Source organism: Drosophila rhopaloa, unplaced genomic scaffold (assembly GCF_018152115.1).
Source record: "Drosophila rhopaloa isolate 14029-0021.01 unplaced genomic scaffold, ASM1815211v1 contig_2, whole genome shotgun sequence".
In the NCBI taxonomy this organism is placed as follows: Eukaryota; Metazoa; Arthropoda; class Insecta; order Diptera; family Drosophilidae; genus Drosophila; species Drosophila rhopaloa.
The window spans coordinates 2,613,803-2,625,593 of NW_025335083.1; the positions used below are offsets into that span (position 1 = coordinate 2,613,803).

The 11,791-nt window shown below is 35.7% G+C and overlaps 2 protein-coding genes across 4 annotated transcripts; both read left to right on the top strand.

Annotated features, from left to right (window-relative positions):
• Nucleotides 1-340: 340 nt before the first annotated feature.
• LOC108050345 (heterogeneous nuclear ribonucleoprotein 27C) lies at nt 341-6,046 on the top strand. Of its 3 annotated transcripts, none has more exons than XM_017131986.2 (3): nt 341-519; nt 2,355-3,114; nt 4,022-6,046. In XM_017131986.2, the coding sequence occupies exons 2-3, from the start codon at nt 2,620-2,622 to the stop codon at nt 4,790-4,792; spliced, it is 1,266 nt and encodes a 421-aa protein (XP_016987475.1). In that variant the 5' UTR covers nt 341-519; nt 2,355-2,619; the 3' UTR covers nt 4,793-6,046. The 3 variants fall into 3 exon arrangements, with proteins under 3 accessions (XP_016987475.1, XP_016987474.1, XP_016987476.1); XM_017131985.1 differs by having other exon boundaries at nt 342-519; nt 2,351-3,114; XM_017131987.1 differs by lacking the exon at nt 341-519 and adding an exon at nt 643-663 and having other exon boundaries at nt 2,351-3,114.
• Nucleotides 6,047-6,920: 874 nt separating this feature from the next.
• Nucleotides 6,921-11,783, top strand: LOC108050347. The gene has a single exon (XM_017131989.2). The coding sequence runs from the start codon at nt 11,557-11,559 to the stop codon at nt 11,755-11,757; it is 201 nt and encodes a 66-aa protein (XP_016987478.1). The 5' UTR covers nt 6,921-11,556; the 3' UTR covers nt 11,758-11,783.
• The last annotated feature ends 8 nt before the right edge of the window (nt 11,784-11,791 follow it).

Consider the following 11,791-nt stretch of genomic DNA (forward strand, 5'->3'; position numbering starts at 1 on the left):
CAATTATTATTTTTCTCAGAAGTTTAGAATTCAGTGATGGAGACATCTTCGACCCTACAATTTATTTATTTTCTGTAGGCGAGCTTCTATGCCGTTAACGAGGTGAGTTTTAAAGCTAGAGACTTCAAATTTTCATGTTTCTTAAAAATAAATACATTTTTCAATAAAGAACTGTACAAATCTGAAAACTTGAATTCCAAATAAATACATAAAACTGTTTTAATTTTTGTGCAAAAATAGATTTTTAAAAATGTTTTTTATTTTTCTAGTATATTTCAATACAAAAACGAGTATTTTGTATTTAATTTCCAGAAACCTATGGTATTTTTTTCTGGCGAGCGGCGGTCACACAGCATTAAACGTGGCGGCGATTTATCATATAAGTTAGGTTATAATATCGTATGCATCAAAATCATACAATTATTTATAAGCTAGTTTTTTAAGGAAAAAACACTTAAATTTAGTGAATTTGCAGTGCGAAATCTTTAAAAAACCACAGACGAACACTTGGCACAAACGGTAAGAATGGAAAGCGACTGAAAATCGCATTTACATAACAATTACGGTGCTTTAACAAAATGCCTGCCCAGCCTTTCCTTTCCAAAAAAAAAAGTTGAATACTTGACGCAGCTGCCATTGCTCGCTGTGTGGTTGTGAATGTGTGTAAGTAAAATTCGTTTGACTCTTCGACTGTTTCCTCGCTTTTTATTTTCTCGCCAAGCATAGGTCTGTGCAATTTTCAACGTTTTTCCGTGCCACTTTCGGCACTCTACTTCCACCCATCAAAGTGGAAAATTTCATATTTTTATACATACATACGAAAAAATGCTATGTATAACACCACACCAACGCACACGCACAGCACCGCCAAACGCTCGGCGGCCATTCGCGTACACACACGCTTGCACGCGCTCACGTACGGCCAACTCATGCACTAATACAGCAACAGCAGATTGCGGTGCAAAATAAAAAAAATCGTGCGAAAATTGTAAAATTGCGTAGTAGAAATCTTGGTTAAATTCGCCAATATTTCCCCGGAAAATAAGGTAGCTGAAATAAGAAAGTGTTCTTGGTGTAACATGTGTGCATCTGTAACTTTGTGATTTTTCCTGCTAATAATTAGTTTTTCAGCCAAAAAGCGTAAAAATGTAGTGAAAAGTGTTCCCTTTTCTAAGAATGAAGAGTCGAAAACATTTCTTTGTTGAAGCATTTTTTTTATCAGGCACGTCTTCCATTTTGTTTTTTTTTCTTCGTTGCCTCTGCCGTGGTGAATTTCCCACACACTCTCGGTGCGATTCATTCAGTTCAGTCGCGAGTACTCCGCCAGAAAAAATTTGTTTTCGGTCCGAGCCACTGGAAAACTTTAAAGAATTGTTTGTGTTTTCTTTTGACGGAATTAACATTTATTTGAGGGCATTGCTTTTTGGTACGTTTGCTTTTCGCTTTCTATTCGCGTTCACGTCACACATGGCGTTGCCACATGTTTTTTCACTTGTTAATGGTCAAAATGTCTGCGAGAGAACTGCGAGTAAAGAAAAACAAGGTTTATTTGACACCAAGTCCATTAAAATTGAACTTATGGTGGCGTTATCAACAAAAATGTAAAGATGTTTGTGAAAATGTGCTTACTTAGCCTAAATCTGGCTATTACCTGAAAATCCCTAATAAATGGCGCGCAAATGTAGTGAACCGGCGACAACTTTTTTTTACCTTGGAAATAGTTCGTTGTTCTCATTGATTGGCGGCATGTGTGTGTTAGTGAGGCTGGGGACTTGGTTACAACAATAAATCCGCTCGTGACACAGCGAAAAGAAAACAATGCTTTCACGTAGCCGTGTAAAAGCAAGTGAAAGAAGAAGAGCATAGGAGCAAGATCAGCAAACAAGCGAGGAATCTTGTGAACGTGTACAAAAAGCAGTCGGCACAAATACACGTACTAAGGAATGTCTTCAGCTGCGTGTGTGTCTGCCTGTGTGTGTGTGTGTACCGGCCGGTTGCTCTTGCCGCTTTTTCTCTTTTTCTGCCTACCTGCGTCTTTCATACCATTGATTTCTACCCATTCGAAGCTGAAATCTTTACATAGAAAAAAATTGTTATAAGACATTTTATGAATAATAATAATTTTTATTACGCGGGAAAACAAAGAAAATCGTAGGACAAATGAGGCATTTGGATGAAGAATACTTCTTAATGTGATACAAAATACAATTATAAATTTATGTCGTAAAAATTAATTTCGATTTGATAACTAACTGATTTTTTCTTGTGTAACGATTTGATTAACCAGATTTCTTTTTTATCTGTATCTTTCCATGTGTCTGCAACAACAACATCAATAATGTTACGATAGAAAGTTACGTGTGAACGTCGTGGCTTTTGTTTAATTGTTTTGAAGGAAAAGAACTTTGGCAACGTTGAAACCAACCTTAGATACATATAAAACCACAAAAATACCAGTAACAGTGTAAAAATTCAAAAAGTTTTCCCCCCAAAAAAAGCAACCAACCGAACACAAGTTAATTTCTTTGCTCCCCGTGTTAATAAAAAAGCGGCAAGATTACGTCAATTATTGAGAACCTACCCGGCGCTATAGCTCACAACCACAACCAAAACAACATCATGGAGGAGGACGAGAGGGGCAAACTTTTTGTGGGCGGCCTGTCCTGGGAGACGACGCAGGAGAATCTGTCGCGCTACTTCTGCCGCTTCGGGGACATCATTGACTGCGTAGTAATGAAGAACAACGAGAGCGGCAGGTCGCGGGGCTTTGGCTTTGTGACCTTTGCCGACCCCACCAACGTAAACCACGTGCTGCAGAATGGACCGCACACGCTCGACGGCCGTACTATCGACCCCAAGCCGTGCAATCCCCGCACGCTGCAGAAACCCAAGAAGGGTGGTGGCTACAAGGTCTTCCTGGGCGGTCTGCCCTCGAACGTCACCGAGACCGATCTGCGCACCTTCTTCGGACGCTACGGCAAGGTCACCGAGGTGGTCATTATGTACGACCAGGAGAAGAAGAAGTCTCGTGGCTTCGGCTTCCTCTCCTTCGAGGAAGAGTCCTCTGTGGAGCACGTGACCAACGAGCGGTACATTAACTTGAATGGCAAGCAGGTGGGTGATCAGCAGGAATTAGTGGTAATCCATGGGGATCCAACCATTAAAATACTTTTCCTTTGTGAAATCAATCAATAATCTAAATTTTCTAATGCGCAACGCTATAAAAGAGACATATGCATCCTAGAAAAGCATCACCAGGAGAATTGAAACCCGTCCGTCTGTTTGTTGCAGTGCAGTTAAATCGGGACTTTTTTATACAGGGAGTTGAAGTTTGAAAACACGTATCAGGTGTCTACATTCTATATAAACGATCGGATCAAGTTAGAAACTTTTTTTTGTATTTAGAGAAAGGTGCTTATTTATCATTATTTATGATATTTGCCCTTGAATTTGACTATTTTCCAAAGCATCCCTAAAATAGACCGGCTCTAAGCAGTTTATTAACGCAGTATTAAAGCTATTAACGTATAACTTTCCAAACTTTTTTTTTAGATTTAATATAATATATTGACAGAACACGCATGGGTATAAAAAGTTCCTAAATATAGGCTGGTTATCAGTACTTCAATAAATCTTCGAACTAATGATTTTAAAATTATTTTGTCTAGATTGCATTGCTTTTTCTGCATTCATGCATTATGATTATTATATCCGTTATGAATTCATAAAAATCTTCAATGACTTATACAAATTTTGGTTTGTTATATGAAACAAACTAAATCTTTGGAAAAGTTGAAAAATAATTGGTTTAACTTAGGATGTTTAATGATCCGTTCTAGTTTTTTCGTTTCATTCAATTTCTTAAAACTCAATACCTTTTTTTAAATAAAGTTAAGATGAAATAATGAAATAAAAAATATAGATCCTTTACTTTTTAAGTTTACTTTAGTTTTAATTTGAAAAACGAATTTATTATATATAAAGCAAAAATTCTAATCACCATTGTTTATCCGCTCCTCAGGTCGAGATCAAGAAGGCCGAGCCTCGCGACGGATCTGGCGGCCAGAACTCCAACAACAGCACGGTGGGCGGAGCCTATGGCAAGCTGGGTAACGAGTGCAGCCACTGGGGACCGCACCACGCTCCCATCAATATGATGCAGGGCCAGAATGGTCAGATGGGGGGACCGCCTCTGAATATGCCTATTGGAGCGCCGAACATGATGCCTGGCTATCAGGGCTGGGGTACGTCGCCGCAGCAGCAGCAGTACGGCTATGGTAACAGCGGTCCGGGATCATACCAGGGCTGGGGAGCTCCGCCAGGACCCCAAGGACCGCCACCGCAGTGGTCGAACTACGCTGGACCGCAGCAGACGCAGGGCTACGGCGGCTATGACATGTACAACTCGACGTCGACCGGAGCCCCTTCGGGACCATCGGGTGGTGGCAGCTGGAACTCCTGGAATATGCCACCCAACTCTGCCGGACCCACTGGGGCACCAGGAGCCGGAGCGGGCACCGCAACGGACATGTACTCGCGAGCCCAGACCTGGGCAGCGGGCGGTCCCTCTACCACCGGACCCGTGGGTGGCATGCCGCGTACCGGACCCGGGAACTCGGCATCCAAGTCCGGATCTGAGTACGACTACGGCGGCTATGGCTCCGGCTACGACTACGACTACAGCAACTACGTGAAGCAGGAGGGTGCGTCCAACTACGGAGCCGGACCGCGGTCAGCGTATGGCAACGATAGCTCCACGCAGCCACCCTATGCAACCTCGCAAGCTGTCTAAGGAGTATGATCGTGTGGAGGGAAGAGGAGGAGGAGGAGTAGCAGAGCGGAGCAACATGTCGTCGTCGGCGTCGTCCTCGGCGAATGATGAAGAAGACAGAAAAGATGGTGGTAATTGTAAGCTAAAGCGTCGTCTGTTCGTTTTAATTTCAGATCAGATCAGTTGTTGAAATTAATATTTAAAACTCTTGTACAACTATTATTTAAAGCGAAACAAATTTAACACGAGAATACCTAGCGACAAGTCAGATTCATAGATATACATGTATGTTCTTTAGCAGCGAGTAATGTAATTCATAGGCAAAACATCAGCACACATTCAGACAAGAGAATATTATTTCTTTCATGCGCCTCATAAACACCACACAAAACAAACATTCTCCTGTATCCCACACTCAGCAACCAACCAGCCAGAATCAACTAACAAGAACTTCCCAACCAACTAAAACCCCTAGAAACATATGATACATGGCATTAACAAACAAAATAGAAATGTGAAGATTTAAACGTAATGATTTACAAGTATAAAGTTTAGCTAATTAGACACAAGAAGATCAAGAATAGAGTGCGAAATACCAACACAAAGAAAATAAGAACTTTTAATTTTATTTAAAGAGTAAACAAGTAAAGATCCCTTAATTACTAAAATTAGTAAATACAAATTCGAAATTGTACATTTTAAAGCAAGAGCAGGTCGGTCTCCGATCTGCTTTCGCCACCACCCGGTTTCTAGATCAGGCGACAAGGTTTAGTAAGGGTTTGAGAAGGAACCGGCTATATATGTAGTCGATTCCGAGAGCTCTGTGCTTGCCTTAGCTTTTGTGACTCATTGACGTGGCTAAAGATATGGCGGCATATCTTTGCATTTGTACCTAGACAGAAGTCGGTTCTAATCGGCAACTGTTTTATCGTCTAACAGGTCGCTAGATGAAAGAGAGTGGTGGCGAGAGAGGGCGGTACTGACTTGGGAAAGATACGTTACAAAATTAAAAATTTACCATTTAAAGTAAACAAAACAAAAACTAGCTAAAAGTTAAACTACATATATAAAGAAACCTAATTAATAAGCGTACGTGGTCGTTTACATCTAAGCGAAAGTTGAACTTGAAACTAGAATTATATAGTGCGTTGGATTTATTATTTAGTTAAAGCGAAGTGAAGAAGCCAAGCAGCAGCAGCATGATAATGATGATTGATTATAATGGATATGGAAATCAACAAAACACACTCTTAACCAATAAACATAAAAACTATATACATGCATACTTATATACAATATATATATAAATATATATGTGAGGAGTATATATAGAAAGGAAACAAAAAAGGAAAAAAGAGTAAAAAAAGAGCAAAAGAAAACGTAAATTAAAAGCTACAGTTAATGAAAGTAAAAAGTACAGAGTAAAAAAGGGAGGCAGGCAGAGGGAATAGGACAAGTTAAACAAGATACAAAATACGATGCTTAGAGTTGCGTTGCACATTTTTTTAAAAAATTTTCATCGTTTGCCAAGCAGACAACATCAACAGAAGGAACAACAACCACCAACGACTACAACCAGCTAAAAGTGTGCACTACAAAAACATCAGTCAACAACAACACCATCAACACGCACACCCACTCACACTTAACCCCATTTAATACCAACAACAAGAAAAGAAGCAAGACACAGAGAGAAAAGAGGAGGGTAAAAGGAAAAGAAAAGGAAGAGAAGAACTTTAATTGATTATGAACATAACATATATATATCTTTAATTACTTATACATATTTACTCTTAACTACTATGCACGCTCACTTAAACGAGCGTGCACTGTGTGTAAAACAAGATGAAAGTAAACTATTTTAATGATGATTATATGATTGCGATTTTACAATTTATTATTACAAAACGAAAAGATGAAAAAAAACAACAAAAACAAAATGAGAAACATACATATTATATGCTAATACATTTACCATACACATATATTATAAAATATGAAGTAATTTTTTCTATTAAAATACCATACACTAATTTTTAATTTGTTTATTTACAACAAATCAATTTACAATACATACATTTAATTACAATATACAATACAAATACTTTACTTTATTTTTCGGTGATTTATTGCTTAGTGTTCTTCGTATAATTTGTACTCTATTACTACAAAACAAATCCTACAGATATAAATTCTTAATTTAATTTCGTTTAAATTACAATACATATGCTTACATTTTATAACTAATTATACAATTTTAAAAAAATCAACACAACAAAAGCAAAAAATGCTAAACAATGAGCAAGTAAACGAGTAAAGTAAACGTGTAAAAAACGTTTCGATTTTTGACAAAAAAAAACAAATGAAAATTTATTGAATTTTAGTCTTTATCTTTTCACTGTATCGTTTTGTATCGGTGTGCGTGCCTGAGTGTGATTGTATGTGTCTGTTTTTTTTGTTCGTGTTGTCGAAGAGGTCACGCCGAGGTCAGCGAAATGGGCGGCAAGGTGAGGGCATGACGCGCGAGTGGATCGGCCGATCAGGTGATCGATCAGCTTTCGAGTTCAAAGTATGTGGAGAGGAGTGCTATTGACTTTTGTCATTTTAGTATCGGTCAGCATTGCAGCAACCAACAACACCATCATTAATTTGCTATGAGTGCACCCAGAAAAATAAAAAATCAACAGCGGTTTAAAATAATGTTAAAAAATGGACAACAAATCAACCTGATGTAATTTAAGATGAACCATTTTATTTACAGGTGGTTTATATATCTGAATATGATTTCCGTCTTAATTATGAAACCTATCTGAAGAGAAAAATTTTTAAATAATTAACATTTACTAGGTGGCGGTTAAAGTAAAATTATTACCTAATTCGAGCGGTTAGAACTTTTTAGAAGACAAAACACACTGACTGTTAATTGTAAAAGAATTTCATTTTCTAACATATTGTTTAAAAGTTAAATACAACAAAAATTATTTGTTTTAATTAACATAAACTTAAAAGATATTCAAAATAAACTACATACAATATATGTGCATCGTAAACGTAATAAATAAACAAAAAATTATATTGAAAAACCTACTATATACAACTATATATATTATATACATATTAACTATAACATATAACGATTTAACAGTAAAATAAATTTAAATATTGTATTAAACAAAGTGTTGCACTTTCAAGTTAAAACAGAGAAGAAAATAAGAAAATTTAAAATTAAGTGTAAATGTTTGTCAGTACACTCACACACACATAAGTACACTTGAAAAAATTGTTGCAGACAAAGTCCAATCGCAACGGAGGTGAACGAACTCGATATGTCCAGGCAACCGGAGAATTCACATTTACATTGGAGCACCAGAAACGCAAAATAATAACCAAAATCAGATTGTTTCGTTTATTTTCCTTTCACATTTGATGTCATTTTGTGAATATGGGTTTTGTTCATTCATTATTGTTGGTTTACTTATTGGCCAATTAATGATTGACTGTTATCGACCATTGTGTATCGGTATTGGTTTGATTTCTACAGCTTATCCAACATTTCCTTTGACTTTTTATTGTTGCATTTGTTTTTATCAGATTGGTTTCGACTTTTCGACGTTTCTAATGAAGAGATTATAGGAACCACAGATGAAACAATAATGTAAGGGTTATATTATTTAACATACTAATAAGCTAACTTACGAATGATGCGCCAAAATGCAACCAAAAATCACTGAAGAGAATGCTTTTTGTATACATTGTAAAGCTCTACGTACGTATTTGCATAAAAATAGCTCTAGGAGAAGAGAGAAATGAACTTGATACTTATCAATACATTCGATCTATAATTCTTACAATTAAGTTTTCTCGAATTTGTTTACGAATCGGAAATGTCGACTGGTACCATTAGTGTTAAGCTAAGAACATCTATTGAACAAACACACAAAACTCGGTACACTCAGATCATTTTCTAACTACGCTAGCAGGCTAGAAGTTTAAATTTGTTTTGTCCCATATCCCCAAGACCTCCCGCTTTTCTAACCCCCAAAAATGAGAGTGTTTTCATGCAATGAAATACTCTTAGCGATTAAAGACTAGAATGATTTGAAATAAGATGAGATTTAACAGATATCTAAGCTAAATTCCTAAGACAAAACGATTCCACCTAAGACACCTTTTTGTAACGAATAAATTTATATAGGACATCTCAGAGGTACAAGAACAACCAAAAAATAAATGAAATCAATAAGATTAAAGATCAACAGGCATACATTCTACATATGTATGTGGGTGGCATGTTTTGTATCTGCATTACAATTTGATTCTCTTTTATGATTTCCCCCATAAATATCAATAACAGTTTCCCAATGATTGGGTAGGAAAAAATACGTATTCGGTTAAGAGAAGTGGAAAATCAAAGCAAGTTGAATGATAGTTGTTAATACCTGCAAGTTAAGAGACAAGTTATGTAATACTTAGTTAGTCGACATCACACTCATCCCTTTTATAGCCCGACTTTCGTTCGTTCTTAAGCAAAAATTCGAAACGAGGTATGTATGTATATGGTAATTTAAAATGTAACAAATGCAGAGAATAGTGAACAAAAACTAATTTGTATGTAGTTAATAATACTAATAATAAATACAAAATAGACAAAAATAAGGAAAAACAGAAAAAAAGAGGAAAACTAAGCAAAGTAACCAAAATAAAACAAAACACAAAAAAAAACAAAATTGAGACTGTAAACGAAAGGCAACATAATGGAGGAGCAGTTCATGGCGAGTCAATGTTGAACAGAAAAAGGCTAAAACACTGAACTATACAACTCGTAACTCGAATAAATCACTGATGAATAGGCTACCAACATAAGTTCGTATAAGATTTTTGTTACCACTAAAATTGTACTCAAATTGAATTTCTTTCGTTTTCGTCCTAGCCAATTCTGTACATTATGAAAAGTAGATTTTATTTTCTCCATTTTTGTTGATAAGAAGAAAGGGAAGCTACATAATATAAATTACAAAGTCAGCAACAAAACAAAACGCAGGTAGCATGGTACATAAGAATAATGAAACCGAATCATGATAATGAAGATTTAAGCGTTTGTAAGCCAAAAAGAAAACCTTTAATGAATTTGAATTTTTTACCAACAGAAACTAAGGAAACTGGAATCTTAAACTGATACTGAAACAGTTAGTTGTACGAACGTACGACTAACTCAGAGACACATAGAAACCTCCTAAAAAATGCATATAAATATATAGGACTTACTTGTAAACCAGATTGTAACGATTTTAGGCATATAAGTGTTGCGCCTTGGGTCTGTAGGAGAAACGGAAACTTGAAGGGAAACTGGAGAGATAGCTACGTTTTGACATTTTCCAATCATTCATTTTAAATCATTTTCTAGACTTTTCTACACGTACTTTTAGATCGAGATAGCGAAGGAATAAATAGGAGTTTAACATTAGCGATTGATGGCAGCTGGGCGAACGTGGTACAGTGCTTAAGAAATGGCATTCAGGTCAGGATTAAACTTAACTTAACTTACATACATATATACAAGGACATCAACAAAGGAAAATAATGAGAGTAACAAGGAAAACTTAAAAATGAAATACATATAGCGTTGCAAGATTTTAGTTTACGGTAAACTTAAAGAAATTTTTTACAATGTATTTATACATACCTAAATTTAAATTTTAAATTAATTCTTTAATGTAATACGAACACAGTGCCTAAGTAATATCAAAACAAAAATCGAAAAAATAAAAAAGGAAATAAGGATTTAAACATACAAAACGAGAATAAGAGCCGCAAGTGAGGAAATTGTTACTAATACTAAAGAATGCTAAAAACTTAATCGAACAACTTTTAAAACAACAGAAAAGCATTGAAGAGACAAAAATTCACAACCTAAATAAGCCAGTAAACGAAAATTTGCATACAAAGATTTATAAATATACATGTTCTGGTGCAAAACAAGAAACACAGACAAACACATACACTACCTATCAGAAGAAGAACCAGAGCCGAAAACGGAAGCTGAAAACTGATCTGAACTTAATCTCCAATAAAAATTTCCATAAATGTATAAATGTAACTCAAGCAAGCATGAAACGCAAACGCGATAAGTAATTACTACACAAATAAATAATGCAACGTACCCCCTACATACGTCTCGTCTCGCACTGGATTTACGTACAACCCACATATATCCTCCCTTTCTACCCATATCCTTAAAGGGCTATTCAATCAATAGATTTTACTTATTTGAACATGCCACTTACTCAAAATGACATCAAATTGAAACGTGTAACTTTGTTTGCATATTGGATTGGTCTATTAAAAAACCCTAAGCAAATGTTTTAAGCTATATTGTTTTACCTTGAATTCATTTAAATAACAGACACAAGTGGAGTAAAAAACAATAAGCAAATTAAATATACATTTTGAAATTATATTTAACAAACAAAATTAATGTAGTGTGTAAAAAACAAACAAAACATGAAAGTAAAAACAAGTTTTAAGCAAAACAAAATACTTTGAATATATACATAAATTGGAAGTAAATAGAATAAATGTCACTCACTCTTTTTATTTAAGTCGTGTACTGATCGATCATTCCTGGGATTAAATTGTACGTATGTACAATGTCCATATCTTAGTATTTGGATTTGGAATGACAGCTAAGTTTGAAAGAAGTATTCGTAAAGCATTTGAAATTCCTGTTAGGGCATAAATATGTATTTATTTTCGGAAAAGGAAAGTGTGAACTTCTATAAATTTCAATGCTGGAACTTGTGGTGCTATTCCTTCTTAGTTCCGTGTCCTTTTTTGTTGCCCATTTGGATAGACCAACGACATTTTGGGGACATTTTCATGCCACATGTCCAATTCTAATGGGCGTTCTATCCGCTGGATTGATTTACATTAATGTTGGTTTTCCTCCTTGCGATAAAATAAAGAATATGTACATTTTTTCCTTATAGAAGTAGACAAGGAGTTCCCCTTTATAGATCAGAA